General features: G+C 43.8%; 1 protein-coding gene across 2 annotated transcripts in view; it reads left to right on the plus strand.

Annotated features, from left to right (window-relative positions):
• The window catches only part of GARNL3 (GTPase activating Rap/RanGAP domain like 3), a 144,517-nt gene that overhangs the window by 75,624 nt on the left and 51,128 nt on the right, over positions 1-17,765 (plus strand). For both annotated transcript variants that reach the window (XM_040225155.1, XM_040225156.1), the window contains exons 6-10: positions 5,020-5,084; positions 7,435-7,498; positions 8,470-8,496; positions 16,316-16,391; positions 17,031-17,129. In XM_040225155.1, the coding sequence (XP_040081089.1) occupies positions 5,020-5,084; positions 7,435-7,498; positions 8,470-8,496; positions 16,316-16,391; positions 17,031-17,129 (331 nt within the window). The remainder of the gene's footprint in view (positions 1-5,019; positions 5,085-7,434; positions 7,499-8,469; positions 8,497-16,315; positions 16,392-17,030; positions 17,130-17,765) is intronic.

Consider the following 17,765-nt stretch of genomic DNA (forward strand, 5'->3'; position numbering starts at 1 on the left):
ATTCCATCCAGACAATACAGCAAGTAAAACAGGAGAGGATCAAAATTGAAGTACTCAGAGATAATCACTGCAGTGTCCTTCTTGACATCACACACACACACACACACACACACACACACAGGCTAGGTAAATGGGTTGATGCTGACACTCATGCACGTATCCTCCTGTGCTCACTTAGTATAACTGGATATGCACTTGTACTTGACTCTCCCTGTGCGTTTGTTAATTCCACTGAAAACATAGACTGGAAGGTGTTTTTTCTTGGAGAGTGACCCTGGAAAGCCACAAAACAAAGCTGATAGGGAAGAAGAGCTTTACCTCTTTGTCGTGAAAAAAAATACAGAGTCACAATCCCACGAGCCCTGGGCTTCACATCTGTGTTGGCAGCTCATGGTGATGTTAACAGCATCCAGGCTGGGCTGAATCCTCCCTCCCTATTCCATGGTGCTGTATGCTTGGTCACTTCAATCATGCCTGACTCTGTGACCCCTGTGGACTGTAGCCCTCCAGGCTCCTCTGTCCATGGGATTCTCCAGGCACGAATACTGGAGTGGGCTGCCATGTCCTCCCCCAGGGGACCTTCCTGACCCAGGGATAGAAGCCGTGTTTCCTGCATCTCCTGCACTAGCAGGCGGACTCTTTTAGAGTTGAAAAGGGAATTTTACATGGGGACCACGTCATAATCTCTTTTGCTAAATAAACATGTAGTATAAATCCTTTGCAAATTATAAATCTGTTCAGTTCAGTTCAGTTTAGTCACTCAGTCATGTCTGACTCTTTGTGAACCCATGGACTACAGCACGCCAGGCCTCCCTGTCCATCACCACCTCCCAGAGTTTACCCAAACTCATGTCCATTGAGTTGGCAATGCCATCCAACCATCTCATCCTCTGTTGTCCCCTTTTCCTCCTGCCCTCAATGTTTCCCAGCATCAGAGTCCTTTCAAATGAGTCAGCTCTTTGCATCAGGTAGCCAAAGTTGACGTTTCAGCTTCAACATCAGTCCTTCCAATGAACACCCAGGACTGATCTCCTTTAGGATGGACTGGTTAGATCTCCTTGCAGTCCAAGGGACTCTCAAGAGTCTTCTCCAACACCACAGTTCAAAAGCATCAGTTCTTCGGCACTCAGCTTTCTTCACAGTCCAACTCTCACATCCATACATGACTACTGAAAAATCATAACCTTGACTAGACAGACCTTTGTTGGCAAAGTAATGTCTCTGCTTTTGAATATGCTATCTAGGTTGGTCATAACTTTCCTTTCAAGCAGTAAGCATCTTTTAATTTCATGGCTGCAGTCACCATCTACAGTGATTTTGGAGCCCAAAAAAATAAAGTCTGACACTATTTCCACTGTTTCCCCATCTATTTTCCATGAAGTGATGGGACCAGATGCCATGATCTTCTTTTTCTGAATGTTGAGCTTTAAGCCAGCTATTTCTCTCTCCTCTTTCACTTTCATCAAGAGGCTCTTTAGTCCTTCACTTTCTGCCGTAAGGGTGGTGTCATCTGCATATCTGAGGTTATTAATAGATATTTCTACAGGCAATCTTGATTCCACCTTGTGTCTTCCAGCCCAGCGTTTCTCATGAAGTACTCTGCATACAAGTTAAATAAGCAGGGTGACAATATACAGCCTTGACGTACTCCTTTTCCTATTTGGAACCAGTCTGTTGTTCCATGTCCAGTTCTAACTGTTACTTCCTGACCTGTATACGGATTTCTCAAGAGGCAAATCAGGTGGTCTGGTATTCCATCTCCTTCAGAATTTTCCACAGTTTATTGTGATCCACACAGTCAAAGACTTTGGCATAGTCAATAAAGCAGAAATAGATGTTTTTCTGGAACTCTCTTGCTTTTTCGATGATCCAGTGGATGTTGGCCATTTGATCTCTGGTTCCTCTGCCTTTTCTAAAACCAGCTTGAACATCTGGAAGTTCACAGTTCATGTATTTTGAAGCCTGGCTTGGAGAATTTTGAGCATTACCTTGCTAGCATGTGAGATGAGTGCAATTGGGCAGTAGTTTGAGCATTCCTTGGCATTGCCTTTCTTTGGGGTTGGAATGAAAACTGACCTTTTCCAGTCCTATGGCCACTGCTGAGTTTTCCAAATTTGCTGGTGTATTGAGTGCAGCACTTTTAAGCATCATCTTTTAGGATTTGAAACAGCTCAAATCCTCTACTAGCTATATCACCTCCACTAGCTTTGTTTGTAGTGATGCTTCCTAAGGCCCTTGACTTCACATTCCAGGATGTCTGGCTCTAGATGAGTGATCACACCATCATGATCATCTGGGTTGTGAAGATCTTTTTTGTACAGTTCTCCTGTGTATTCTTGCCACCTCTTCTTAATATCTTCTGCTTCTGTTAGGTCCATGCCATTTCTGTCCTTTACTGAGCCCATCTTTGCATGAAATGTTCCCTTGGTATCTCTAATTTTCTTGAAGAGATCTCCAGTCTTTCCCATTCTATTATTTTCCTCTATTTCTTTGCACTGACCACTGAGGAAGGCTTTCTTATCTCTCTTTGCTATTCTTTGGAATGCTGCATTCAAACGGGTATATCTTTCCTTTTCTCCTTTGCTTTTCACTTCTCTTCTTTTCACAGCTATTTGTAAGGCCTCCTCAGACAGCCATTTTGCTTTTTTGCATTTTTTTCTTGGGGATGATCTTGATCCCTGTCTCCTGTACAATGTCACGAACCTCCATCCATAGTTCATCAGGCACTCTGTCTATCAGATCTAGTCCCTTAAATCTATTTCTCACTTCTACTGTATAATCATCTGTAGCTATTCCCTGGTGGCTCAGACAGTAAAGCATCTGCCTGCAATGCGGGAGACCCAGGTTCGATCCCTAGGCTGGGAAGATCCCCTGGAGAAGGAAATGGCAACCCACTCCAGTTCTCTTGCCTAGAAAATTCCATGGAGGAGCCTGGTGGGCTATAGTCCATGGGGTCACAAAGAGTCGGACATGACTGAGCGACTTCACGATGACTGTATAATCATAAGGGATTTGATTTAGGTCATACCTGAATGGTCTAGTGGTTCTCCTTGCTTTCTTCAATTTACATCTGAATTTGGCAATAAGGAGTTCATGATCTGAGCCACAGTCAGCTCCTGGTCTTGTTTTTGCTGACTATATAGAGCTTCTCCATCTTTGGCTGCAAAGAATATAATCAATCTGATTTCGGTGTTGGCCATCTGTTGATGTCCATGTGTAGAGTCTTCTCTTGTGTTGTTGGAAGACGGTGTTTTCTATGACCAGTGCATTCTCTTGGCAAAACTCTATTAGCCTTTGCCCTGCTTCATTCTGTACTTCAAGGCCAAATTTGCCTGTTACTCCAGGTATTTCTTGACTTTGTACTTTTGCATTCCAGTCCCCTATAATGAAAAGGACATCTTTTTTGGGTGTTAGTTCTAAAAGGTCTCGTAGGTCTTCATAGAACCATTCAACTTCAGTTTCTTCAGCATTACTGGTCGGGACATAGACTTGGATTACTGTGATATTGAATGGTTTGCTTTGGAAACGAACAGAGGTCATTCTGTCGTTTTTGAGATTGCATCCAAGTACTGCATTTCGGACTCTTTTGTTGACCATGATGGCTACTCCATTTCTTCTAAGGGATTCCTGCCCGCAGTAGTAGATATAATGGTCATCTGAGTTAAATTCACCCATTCCAGTCCATTTTAGTTTGTTGATTCCTAGAATGTCGATGTTCACTCTTGCCATCTCCTGTTTGACCACTTCCAATTTGCCTTGATTTGTGGACCTGACATTCCAGGTTCCTATGCAATATTGCTGTTTACAGCATTGGATCTTGCTTCTATCACCAGCCACATCCACAACTGGGTGTTGTTTTTGCTTTGGCTCCGTCCCTTCATTCTTTCTGGAGTTATTTCTATTTCTCCAGTGATCTCCAGTAGCATATTGGGCACCTACTGACCTGGGGAGTTCCTCTTTCAGTGTCCTATCTTTTTGCTTTTTCATACTGTTCGTGGGGTTCTCAAGGCAAGAATACTGAAGTGGTTTGCCATTCCCTTCTCCAGTGGACCACATTTTGTCAGAACTCTCCACAATGACCTGTCCGTCTTGGGTGGCCCTACATGGCATGGCTTAGTTTCACTGAGTTAGATAAGGCTGTGGTCCATGTGATCAGATTAACTAGTTTTCTGTGATTGTGGTTTCAGTCTGTCTGCCCTCTGATGCCCTCTCTTGGCACGTACTGTCTTACTGGGGTTTCTCTTACCTTGGACGTGGTATTTCCTCATGATATTTCCTTGGTATTTCCTCATGGCCTTCGCTCCTGACCTTGGACGTTGTGTATCTCCTCTCGGTCACTTACTGCTCCAGCACCACGCAGCTGCCACTTTTGGAAGATTATAAAGAGGCTAGCCTCATCTGTCCTGGGTGCTTAGACGTGGGACTGAGCCATTCAGGCAAGCCCTCCTTCAGTCCCTTTCCTTCAGCCAGTATTGACTGAGTACTTTCTATGAGATAGTCACAGTGGGTACTCATTCAGAGAGGAGGAAACAGACTTTAAATAAGTAAACACAGAAAAATATCAAAGTATACATTATGAAAACTCAGAAAGAGCCAGGTGATTTCTAGTTTGAAAAGGTTTTGACCTGGAGGAATCATATTTGCGTCCTACTGAACACATGGAGACTGTTTTCTTATTCTGATCTTTGAGGCTGATCCAGTCCTTGGCTCAGAGACCAAACCCCTTCTCTGGTTTAGGCAGCTTATCTGCTCATCACAATGCCAGAGGCACCTGAGACCAGCAGTCCAGATGCTTAAAGCATAAGTGCCTAGGGGTTGGAAGGATGGGGGGTGTGTTGAGCCAGTGCTGTTGAGCCTAATTAAGAATTTTTCCAATGTAGGATACATTTATTCATATACGTGCTGCTTGAAGAAACGTGAACAAGACTAGACATGGGTTTCTTTTATGTGATGAGGTAAGACTCTTCCAGGGATGGAGATTGCCAAGCTTCTCACTGGTTTGCTGTTTTGACTTTCTAGGGTACTCAGAAAATATGCCTTCCCTACAGCCCCACGAAAACACTTTCTGTGAAGTCCATCTTAAGGTGAGTACGTGTGAGCAGAAACCCAACAGCAGGCTCTCATAAATGGGTTTTATCCTATGAGCATTCTGATGTCAGCTTGCTATTTCCCTGGGCCTTGGCTATATACTAGACATTTTGCTAAGCACTTGGCACACAGTACCTAATTCAGTAGTCACAGTAACCCTGTAGGGCAGGTAGTATACTATTATCCCATTTTATAGATGAGGAAATGGAGGCCTAAGAGGACAAAGCCACAGCTGGTGTGTAGTGGAACTGAGGCTCAAGTCCAGGTCTGGCTGGTTCTGAAATTTGCTGTCAAGCATTTCTGTCCTGCATATGTTGCCCGTTTCTTTCCTGCACGTGTGCAAATACTTTGATTTTGTGAAGAAAATCAAGAAATATTTTTTCCTTTCATTTTTCTTGTTGGAAATAGAAACTCAGATGTCAGCAAATGCTTCTCAGAGAAGAACGTGCTTCACCAAACAGAAAGCTAAATGAATGGAAGGAACTGCTCACTGCTCAGCACTCAGCTGCTTCTCATGCCCCCACCTTTCCACCTCCCTCTGTTCTTTCCCCCATGTTGGGTGTCAGCCTCCCCTTGGCAATGCGGCCACTCAGATCAGCCTCGTGCTTTGTCACCAGCTAAGATGTTACAGTAACAGTAGCTTCTGTTTGTCAGGCACTGTGCTGAATGTTTTACAAGCATTGTCTTAGGAAATCTTTAAGCTGGCTCTATAAAGTAGATCTTACCACTACTCTACATAGGAGGAATTGGAGCTTCAGAGAGGTGAAGGGATTTGACAGAGATCTCACAGCTGGTAAACCACAGTGCTTGGATTTATACCTAGATCCATGTGACTCCAGGGCTTGGGCTGTCAACCACTAATGTCACACACTAGTCCTGTGTGACTCTGAGAGCTTATCCTGGTGGCCTGGTAGTTTAGTCTCTATTCATCTGCAACCAGGTGGTGGTCGGAAATGGTATTTTCCATGTTCCCACCTATTACTGTTACTTGGCAGCATGTCTGTTACAGTGATGAACCTGACTGTCCATTAGTGATTGCAACTGGCTGATGAAAGGGTCCTGAGATTAGCAAGTAAAACATTTGTATCTTGTTTTCAAGCTTGATTTTTGTCTTTGAATTGTAGACCTTCTCCCCTCTGCTGTAGGGCCCCTGGTTTTTCCTCCTGGCCAGTCTGAAGCCCGAGCTAAGAATGAATCCATGGAGAGGTTAACCTTTTTGTTGAGCACTGAAGTATCTTGCTGCTTCTAAATCTGAACTTTAAGAGTCATACTTTGAATTATATTGGCCTAAATTTCTGAAAATCCTTTTATTTTCTTCTTCTAAAATGATGTTTCTCCAGCTCCTTTCTTCTGTATATTTAAAGACTGGGGATTTCAATGAATTTTAATTTCATTTAGTTATCTGAGGAGACCTTCACTTTTCAGCCCACCACTCATAGCCAGAGCAAGCTGCAGCAAGAAAGTATTTTAAAGTTGCAAAGATTAAAATTTCTACAGTTGCTGCCAATGGAAAAAAAGATTTTCACTGTTACAATCATCAACTTGAAAACTTAAAAATTAAAATATACATACTATTGGGTCAGATAAGCTGAGTTCAAATCTTGGCTTCATGACTTAACAGCTTTGTTATCCTTAACTAGTTCTTTAACTACTGAGCCTCAATTTCCTCATCCTTAATGTGAGGATAAAATAGTACTTGCCTCATAGAGATTGAATGAGATGATCCACATGAAATATTTAGCAGGGTGCCTGGCATATAGTAAATGCTCTATAAATATAGCTATTATCTTTACCTTTTATTTACAGATATGAGGATTCTTGCTGAAGAGGTCAGGGATCATTTTGTTCAATTACCTTGTTTTGCCCTAGAGGAACTTAGCTCAAGGAAATTCAAGTTGCTTGGTTAAAGCAAAATGTAAAAGAATAATCTTGTTAAGAACAACCTTTTACCCTTAGTGAGAGAGGAATTACCAAAGGAAGAAAGACATGTCAGGTCATCTTAATTACATTTCATCTTATCATTCATTACTATGTAAATGTCAGTGAATCTCTTTTTTGGTAAATAAAAGTAAGAATCATGGAAATTAGCTAGGGTTGCCTACAGCAGGTGCTCCCCACTTCTCCCTTCTCACTGTGAGAGTGCTCAGGGGCAGCCCCCGAGGTTGGTTACTCAGGTACGTTCCTTCATTGATCGCTCCTTGTTGGCTCCTACCCCCTTTGGCCCCTCTAGGAACCCAGCTATGATCTTCTAGGGTATAATAGTTAGCTTTTCTGAGGATCCAAGACTGGCTTGACATTATTTAAGTTTCCACCCCACTGCGGCTCACTCTGTCCATTCTATTTCAGTGCCATGAATCTGGACAAATTCGAGAAAGGCCCCAGGGAAATTTTTCACCCTGAGATACAAAAGGTAACCCAGAACTTTGTGCTTCATAATTGTATAATGTGGTCACAGTGTTAGAACTGACAAATTATCAGTGATTCTTAGCCTAGGATCCCAACCAGAATCACCAGTGGTTCTCATCATGAAGAACTTCCTACCTGAGAGTCCAATGGGAACTAAGATGGAGGCTAGGAGTCTGTCATTTTCAGAAATTCAGAGGATAGCAGGTGTCCAGAAAGCTGTCCTGTTTTCTTAGGACTTACTGTTAAAGGAAATCAGTCAGCCTTGGTAGAAAAATGTTTAGTCATAATCAAAATAATGGTCCATCAGAAAAATGGCAACTAGACTTTTGTCTCACAGTTGCAATCAATTTCGCTTCTAAATTCTCCCCTTGAAACTCATAAATGCAGCCATCACTAACAGTGTGACAGTTCTGTGTCAGAGCTGAGCTTCAAGGAGCTGGCATGCCAGGCGGGGTGACATGGGAAGAGGTTGGAGAGGCAGCCTGGCTGGGTTCTGTCCAGGAGGCAGCAGGAAGCCAGTAGAGTCATCCTGCAGAGGAATATCTGAAAACAAGATATAGCAACCTTCTGCCTATTTAGGTCATACCTCTATGCCTGTTTTCACCAAAGACACTGTCACACTCTCCCTTTCACTCATGAGCTTCCCTTCCATCCTCTGTGTGTGTGTGTGTGTGTGTGTGTGTGTGTGCATGTGTGTGTGTAAAATTTACCAGCAGTAGTTGCCCTGTTGTGATCAGGTGCCTGTAGGTTTCCCTTAGGAACCTTGAGCAACCAGCTTCTAGCATAGGGGAAAGAGTTCTGACAAATCACTGGATCCAAAAAGTACCCAGTAAAAGTAAACTTTAGCTTAAAAGTGGAATATTTTGAGGTGGAGAAAAGTGGTGTGACAGTAGATGAAGCTTGGCTTTCACAGAAAGTCAACATAAAATGGTTACCATTCATCCTGGACTTAACTTTTTGAACTTCATTTGACAGGACTTGCTGGTCCTTGAAGAACAAGAGGTAAGTAGTGTTGCGAGATGCCGGGTCCTGCTACCCCACCTTGATGTTTGTCAATGAGCTTCCCCTTCACCAGGAACACAGCCTTTCCCCCCGGACACACCTCTCCGTGGATTTGCACAGCGAGTCTCTTATCACTGAAAGACTTGACTGACGTATTTTCTCCGGTGTATTTCAGAATTTTCTGTGCAGCTAGCCATAAAGATAGAGAAACAAGCTGCTTAAACCTGCTTGGAATCATTCAAATGTTAATCCCATGGTCAGGGTGAGGAATGAGGTTTTCATTTTCATTCAGTTAAAGCTAAGGTTCTCTGTTAGCACATGCAGAATGCCGCATCATGTGCGTGTTTCCGTTCCCTGTTGTCTCATTTAAAAAAGAATGTTAGGTTTTACAACTGCATGATTAACGTAGAGAAACATCTGAAATACTACCACTCAACAATTGAGTAGTTACTCAATGAGAGTGTGTGTACACTGTTCCTGTTGGTAAACGGTGGTATCACCTGTCCAGTCGCTGAGGCCAGACTTGGAAACATCCTTAATACCTCCTGTCTCTCACACCCCATCTAATCCATCAGCACATTCCGATGACACTGTTTCAAAACATAGCCCTGACTCGCATGCTTCTCAGTGCTTCCACCACCACTCTAGTCCACCAGCCCCACCATCTCCCACCTGAATTCTGCAGAGCCTCCTGCTCTTCTGCCTGCTTCCTCTCTTGTCCTCTCTTCTAGTTTTCATAGAGCATCCAAACATGGTAAGCCATCTGCTCCCTTTGCTCAGAACTCACTGGCTTCCCATCCCACTCAGATGAAGCCCAAGGTCCTCACTGCAGCCTGCTAGGGCCTGTGTAATAAGGCCATCTTCTGCTCCACCCTCGGCTCCACACTAGCCACTGGCCTCCTGCTTCCATGTCCGCAGGAAGCCTGCTGCTCCCACTGCACGGATGCTCATCCCAGACGTCTCCTGGGTCACACCCTTTCTTGATTGGCATCTCTGCTCAGGGAGGACATCCCAGTCCCTTAACTAAAATATCTCTTACCCACTGCCCTTCTACACTGGTTTGTTGATCTTCTTAACACATGGATTTCATTTATTCAGTTTTTATCTGTTGCCCCGACTAGAACAGGGACTCTTCCATTTTTCTTCACTGCTGCATCCTCAGAGCCTAGAATAGTACATACAGAGGACACAGAGTAGATATTTGGTTGGATATGTGAATCATTCATGGACTGAGTGAATAATGAAATCATATGATGCCATTCATTGAAAGAAATGAGGTAGATCTTTATTTACTGGCATGGAAAGATTTCCACAACACAGTACTTACCGAAGAAAAAACAATTTGTGGGGCAATACAGTATAAGCCTAGTTGTTTCTATAGGCAAAGATTTCTGTGTATATTCATTCATTCCTTGATTCAACAAATGTTTACTGACCTCTGACTGTGGGTGTACCGTGTACTATTTGAGGCGTTGGGGATACATTGATGAAGAAGGCAAGGTCCCTTCTTCATGGAGCTACAGTCTGCTGGGCTGAGACAAACTAAGCAAGAAAATAAACAAACATAAACACAGTCCTACCGACAATTCCAAGAGCTTTGGGGAAAGTAAACAAGGTAGTAACATAGCATAAGGAGTAGATTTTACCCACTGGCCAAACAGAGGTTTCTCTGAGGCAGCGACACCTCATGATTCCTGAACATGGCAATGTAAAGTCAAAGAAGGAGGCTGAGCGGCTGCCCCCCACATTGTTGGCAGGAGTCACCGTGGCAGGTTAGTGGAAGTGTCGGGCAGGATGTGGCAGAGAATGGGCAAAAGGAGACATCTACATTGTAATCTACATATTATCCATGTACAATCATGCTTGTTGCTGAAGAATCCATGAACTCCATGTGTAGCTTGTAAAAGGCAAAAGATAAAAGTCATACACATTTCTGGTAAACATTTGAAAAATGCAGAAATGAACAAAAGATATAAGGAAAATATCACCTAAAATCACAGAGAAAACTAGTATTGGTAGAGTATCACATTTTGATATATATTTGTTATATTTTATCTAAGATTAGGGTTATACCATGTATAGTTTTTAGGCTTCCCTCATGTCTCAGCAGTAAAGAATCTGCCCACAGTGCAGGAGCCATTGGAGATGTGGGTTTGATCCCTGGGTCAGGAAGATCCCCTGGAGGAGAGCATGGCAACCCACTCCAGTCTTCTTACCTGGAGAGTCCCATGGACAGAGGAGCCTGGAGGGCTACAGTCCATAGAGTCACAAAGAATTGGACATGACTAAAGCAACTTAGCACGCATGCATGTATAGTTTTTATGTCTCAAAATTACTAATTCATAAATATTTATTGCACACCCACATAGTACATGTACCTGCCCTTTGTGACAAACAATACAGAAATGTATCAGTGGAAAACAGGAAGGAGCTTCTCTGGTGGCTCAGATGGTAAAGAATCTGCCTGTAATGCAGGAGAACTGGGTTCAGTCTTGGGTTGGGAAGATCCCCTGGAGAAGGAAATGGTTACCCACTCCAGTGTTCTTGCCGGGAGAATTCCATGAACAGAGGAGCCTGGCAGGCTACAGTCCATAGGATCACAAAGCGTCAGATACGACTAAGCAACTAAGAACACACACACGTCAGTGGGAAACATGAATGCTCCCCACTTCACCACTTCCACCCTCTCTTGAAGAACCCCTGTTTGCTGTTTGGTTTATTCTCTCATACTTGTCTTTGGACCTGCCAAATTTTGAAAAAGGAGTAGCTCATCTCCTTATTTCTCATTTTTATTTCCTTACTAAGGGCATATTTGCTAGCAGCAACAAGGGGTACTCGTTATAATGTACTTGAAGAGGTGTGACGTGATCAGCATCCTTCACAGCCTCCCTGAGAGCTGTGTGGCCAAGGCACTCTTCTTTAATCCCAGCCACTTCTTGAATTTATCCCAATTTCTCCCAATTATAGTGATAATCAGCTGCAAAGATGAGCAGGGAAAAAATGAACAATACTAGTGATGTTTCTGAAAGGTTAGCTATTTGGTAAAGTGTTGTTGGTGTCCTGAAATCCATTGTGTAGAGAGCCTCGTCTCCCCCTGGCAAGAGAAAACATGGTGTCCCAGGCAAACAGACATGGAGGGGTTGACAGATGTGTAGGAACATGTGAAACACAGAAATATGGAGGCATTGCCCAGACAAGAGTAAAGAGGAGCTGAGGGTATGCAGTTCTGAATTAAGACATCATATCTTGATTCCAGAATATTCTTTTGGAATCAGTAGGGCTTGTTGTTCAGTCGCTCAGTCACGTCCGACTCTTTGTGACCCCATGGAATGCAGCACACCAGGCTTCCCTGTCCTTCACCAGCTCCCAGAGCTTGCTCAAACTCATGTCCATTGAGTCGGTGATGCCATCCAACCCTCTCATCTTCTGTCATCCCCATTTCCTCCTTTATTCTTCCCTCTCATACTTCACTTTCCTCAGAAGAAATATAATTCCTAGCATACTATTAATTCCCCAAAACATGACTATACGTTGGTTTATAATCATGTTGAGTTTTCTCTCATAAAATTTGGAACTTAAAAACGTAAAGTCCCATACAAGTAGGAATTACAAATATGACCTTATCTCTATGGTGAGTATCTGAGCAGGACCAAAGTCCCGAGAAAACCAGTTCCCACGATTCCCTCCACCAGTCACCTCCCTCCAGGGGCCCAGGTATGGTCTTGAGACTTTGCACTCCCAGCCATCCCTCAAGGCCCCCTGCTGCAAGTAGCAGCCAGCCTCATGAAGCACTGATGACAGCAAGTTCAGTGCTGCTAAAATATGACCCGTGATGGTCAGGTAGTCCCAAGTCAAGTGATGCCCTCCTCAAATAGCCCCTCATAAAAGCTATCTCCTCCAGAAATACAGTGCATTCTGTTCAGTGATACCTTGATTTCTGGAGATAGGAGACAACCCTGTTAGTCATTTACATCATTTGGGAAGCCCTGGAAACAAAATTACCTAAACAAGACTCTGTAATTTCAAGTATTTACCAAGACCTTGCAATACCAGTCTTTTGGGAGCCTCCACCTGAAGTGGAGGCTGAAGTGATGCTGAAGCTGAAACTCCAATACTTTGGCCACCTGATACAAAGAACTGACTCACTGGAAAATACCCTGATGCTGGGAAAGATTGAAGGCAGGAGAAGGGGATGACAGAAGATGAGATGGTTGGATGGCATCACCAACTCAATGGACATGAGTCTAAACTCTGGGAGTTGGTGATGAACAGGGAGGCCTGGCGTGCAGCAGTCCATGGGGTTGCAAAGAGTCAGACACGACTGAGTGACTGAACTGAACTGAACTAAACTGAACTTGAAGTGGGTGGGGTCCTCTCAGCAAGGATGCTGGTGCCAATGACAGAGCAGCCCCAGAAAAACTTTCCAAAGCTTCAGCCAGTGATCAGGCAGCAATGGGCCCTATTTCTGCTTGTAACTCTCAGCTTCACTCAACTCAAAACCATCCTGAGAAGACTGTGGCCCTGTGTTGAAAAGAGCACTGCATCGCAAGTCAGGAGTCCCTACCTCCAGCTCCAGTCCTGCCCTCACTTAGTCTCAGGCTTGGGCACATCTCATATTCCCTGGGCTTCAGCTGTCCTGTCTGTAAAGTGAAAGCGTGGATTCAGTGGAGCACAGGGCTGTTAGTTCATAGCTCATCATCAGTCATTGACCCAATACTTCTTCCCTTGGCTTGCTAGCTGTCAGCCCAGCTGGACATGACCCTGAGCTGGTTGCTTCTGTAGGTTGGTTCCTCCAGTCCAGTGATTCTCAGACAGAGGTCTCTGGGCCAGCAGCGTCAGCATCACCTGTGGACTTGTCGCAAATACAGATTCTTGGACCCTACCCCAGACCTGTGGGATTGGAGCTCCTGGGGATGGGGCCAGCAATCATTATTTTAACAAGCCTCCCAGCTGATACTGATGCCTGTTCAAGTTTGAGAACCACTGCTTTAATCTCTGTGCTGTTATTCTAAGAAGGTTATCTGTTAGACCCCAAACCACTGTAGGTGCTTGTTAAGGGACCACTGAGAGTAGAAAAGGTGCCAGAGTACAGAGACATATGATTGCCATCATCACTCCCAAAAACAGAGAAAGAAGAGCTACAAAAAAAAAAAAACCCCACAGTGACAGAGATCCTTGACAAAATCCCAAGAAATTTACCAAAAATAGGTTTATATGGAAGAGGTGGCCATTTGGAGGCAACTTGTGGAAAATAAGTTGTATCTGACCACTTGTGTTTCTTTTCTCATTTATTATACACACAGTTGTTCATGAATATTTATTAATCCTCTCCAAAATACCCAGCACGGTAGTGGGCCCTGGAGATTCCACAGAGAGCAAGATATGTACCATCCCTCCTTCATAGGACTTAAGTTCTAGTGGTGTGTGCGTGCTCAGTCGCTTCAGTCACATCCTACTCTTCACAACTGCCAGGCTTAGACTGCCAGGCTTCTCTGTCCATGGGATTCTCCAGGCAAGAATACTGGAGTGGGTTGCCATGCCCCACTCCAGGGGATCTTCCTGACCAAGGGATCAAACCCAGGTCTTTTTCATCTCTAGCACTGCAGGCAGATTCTTTACCACTGAGCCTCCAGAGAAGCCCAAGTTCTAGTGGTAGAAACAGACAAATATGCAAGTTCAATAAAAAGAACTACAGAGTGTGAATAGATGTATTAAGAAGATAAATAAAGTGCCATGAAGGAGAATAACAGTGCCGGGAGGGTGACCATGTTGGAGGTCAGGAAGTCCTCTCTGGATTGACATGTGAGCTGAGGCTGCATGGTGGGCAAGAGCCCTGGGTGAGGCACCATCCTGAAAGCTACCTCCCTCTTCGTCACTCTACAGAGAAAACCACTAGATAGAAAATTATTACTACTGATGGGTATGCATCTGTCCTTCAGATGTACTGGGGACAGAAGAATGTTTAGAAGTACAGCCTTAGCCCCTTGGCTTTTCAGAGTTTGAGTGCTCCCAGACCAGCCATCCTGAATTCTGTGCTCTGCCTTGACCCTCCCACCTCTGACCCATTGGCAATACTTCTTTGTTGTTTAGTCACTAAGTTGTGTCGACTCTTTGCAATCCCATGAACTTTAGCCCACCTGGCTCCTCTGTCCATGAGATTTTCCAGGCAAGAATAGTGGAGTGGGTTGCTATTTCCTTCTCCAGGGGAACACCCTGATGGAGAAATGGGCTAAACCTCTCTAAATTTGGTCTTCCTCTAGATGACTTGAGAGATCCCCTGCAAAGGCTTGGGAAGGAGAAAAGTAGGTTAGGTTCTGCCGAAGGCTGGGCTCACCCTGACTGCTTCCCAGGCCTCAGGAGTGAAGTGGCTTACATTAAAAATCCAAGTGGGGTATAGTTTCTTTTTTGGAGGATAGGGTTATTAATTTTTTGATATTTTCTTTTAATACCAAATCACTATAATACTGTGTCATTTTTAAATGTTTTAATATTAATGGATTCCATTCCCTAGCTGTTTCCAATGGAAACAATCTTCAAGGCTAGTTTTTCTACAATCTCAATAGTTTCCACATTCCCAAGGCCAAGTCTACCCATACTGCCCTTGCCTAAGCCCATGACAGGTTGGAGAAGAGGAATCAAAAATAGCCTTTCCTCTTCCGCCTAAGAATTGTACTCTTTCTCTAGGGCCTATTTTCCAGAAGCAGACCTCTGAGTTCAGAAATGATCTCTGTGAGGTCAAATGGCAGAGGCATCAAAGGATTGCCTTTTTCCCAATATGGCCAGCAATATTTTACTCACCTTTTTCTTTGTTGACTCCTTATCTGGCAACTGAGAATCCCCTCATTAGACAGCCTTGCAAAAGTTGATCTTTTCCAACCTCAGATTTTTGTTTTAATTATGCAATACTTCAGGCACACAAAAAAAGCATAGACTATAATATGATGAAAACCTACGAAGCTATTACTCAGTTTAAGAAAAAATTCTATGAAAAAGAGTTGCAGTACTTCTGTGGTGGCCTAGTGGTTAGGATTCTGGGCTTTCACTGTGGTGACCCAGGTTCAGTTCTGGGTCAGGAAAAATTCTGCAAGGCAAGTGGTGCAGCCAATAAATAAATAAATATAATTGAGCTCCCTGATCCTATTCTCTCTTCCCTGTAGAAGCTGCCATCTTGCATTTGGTTTTTATCACTCCTACAGGATCTGATTTTAATCCTACATTTAATGTTGAGGATAGTAGACTGAACATTTGTACTGGCTACTTCTTGATTGCCTTTTTCTCCCCATATCTGCTTTGTGACTTCTTGAGATTAAATAGCTTTAGGAATTGGGGGCAAATGAGCTTTTAGACTACGTTGTCTTCAGTTTCCATTTCTCTTTCTAAAAGAGCCCACGAGTTTTTAGCCTCAGATTGTGGGGTTAAATTTTGAATCACCCTGAGCTCTCTGCTAGCTGGGTTCCAGACTGCCACTGCTGGGCTGATCAGAGCATGGTGCCAGTCCTGTGAGCTCCTGGGGTCTGTTTACTTTGAGCACTGTTTTGCTGCAGAATGGACCTGACATCCTACAGGCTCCATTGGTAATGAAATTTCCAGTGAACTCACAGAAGAACACAGGATTTCCTCGTAAGCTATAAAAATCTATAAAAATCAACAAATAATTGTTGTTAATATGGGTCAAAATTGAGGTGGAGGGGAGGAAGTAATATAGCAAGTAGCCACTGAGGTCACTGTAGGATCCCTAAATAATGACCAGCACATCTCATAACTGTGTCTGCTTTGATGAGAAAATTAAATCCAGCGCCTTTTGTTGTCTCATTTTAAGGGCTCTGTGAATTTCAAGTTTGGGGTTCTTTTTGCCAAAGATGGCCAGCTCACAGATGATGACATGTTCAGCAACGGTGAGTGTCTCCCCCTTTTTCTAACGGAAACCCTGCCCCGCCTCATTGCAATTTAAACGATTGCGACTCATCTTACCTGCTCAGTCTTTAATGCAAAGAAACAGCCAGTAGTTTTTATGAAGTTGAAGGGTAAATTTTCAGGGTAAATTTGGTAGGACACATGTTTGCCCAGTTTCGTTCATTTGACAAATATTCATTGGTCACTGAATCTGTGCCAGGCACTGGCATGGGGGATTCAGTGTAACTGGAAAATTACATGGGCATTTGTTATCTCAGGAGCAACGAGGACGTTTTTCTCTGGGATTTTTATGCTTAAGAGAATTAGAAGATGGCCCTCTTTTCCTGTTATTTAGCACTTTTCGTATTAAAGACCTGTTCCTTATTAACAGGAATAGTAATGATGTTTTCCTTCCGCATTACTAGATCCTTGTGACCCCAGCCTGGCAGCACTCAGGTTGCTTAGACTGACTCTGTAGTTTCTCCTTTCCTCAGATTCTGGGAACTGTGGGCCCCTTGCACAGTCTCCAGAAGAGGGAATGTCCATGGAGCCTAGTTAATCTTCAAAGGATTTCAGTACATAGCTAGAAACTAGGACCTTGTGGACACTGCACTTTGTTCACACTTGACCTCTTCTTACAGAAATCGGAAGTGACGCTTTTCAAAAATTTTTAAATCTGCTGGGTGACACCATCACTCTCAAGGGCTGGACAGGCTACCGTGGTGGTCTGGACACCAAAAGTAAGCTTGCCTCCTCCTCCATTCTGCTGTGTTTTGTAGAAGTTTTGTTTGCCAGCCTCATCTGAATTTGAATTTACACCCAGGGTGGAGTATGCTGTCTTATAACTATACAGCATTTCTGGGTTTTTTCTTGTGCTTGCACTTCTGTCATTTTATCTGCTCTTCACAGCCAGTCCTGGAGGTAAGCCAGGCAGGTGATGTGAGGCTGACTCGCCTAAATTTGATAAACTTCAAATCGGGTATCCTGAGCCTCTGGGGGCCTCATCTCTCCACCAGCCCACGCTGAAGTCACTTCACAGATTCTGAATACGGGAAGGTCAGGCAGTTTGTGAGAGCTGTCCTGAGAGTACCTTAACTGGTAGATGCTGGGATAAAGGATTCAGGCCCAGTGGTCAGGCCCAGCTTCCCACCCCCATGACCCCCCCAACAAGCTCTGTGTGCCCATGGTCACTGCTGGAGTCCATCAGCCTCATTTCCCTTTCCTGGGATAATCTGATAGACACCCTTAGGAGTTAGACACTACTTTTATCTCTATTTGCAAATTTTAAGAAACTGAGGCTCAGAGAAAGGTGAGGTAATGTGTCAGAAGGAACATAGCTAATGAGAACTCGAATCTGAGTCTGCCCAACTCCAAAC

Source organism: Oryx dammah, unplaced genomic scaffold (genome assembly GCF_014754425.2).
Source record: "Oryx dammah isolate SB20612 unplaced genomic scaffold, SCBI_Odam_1.1 HiC_scaffold_25, whole genome shotgun sequence".
Lineage (NCBI taxonomy): Eukaryota > Metazoa > Chordata > Mammalia > Artiodactyla > Bovidae > Oryx > Oryx dammah.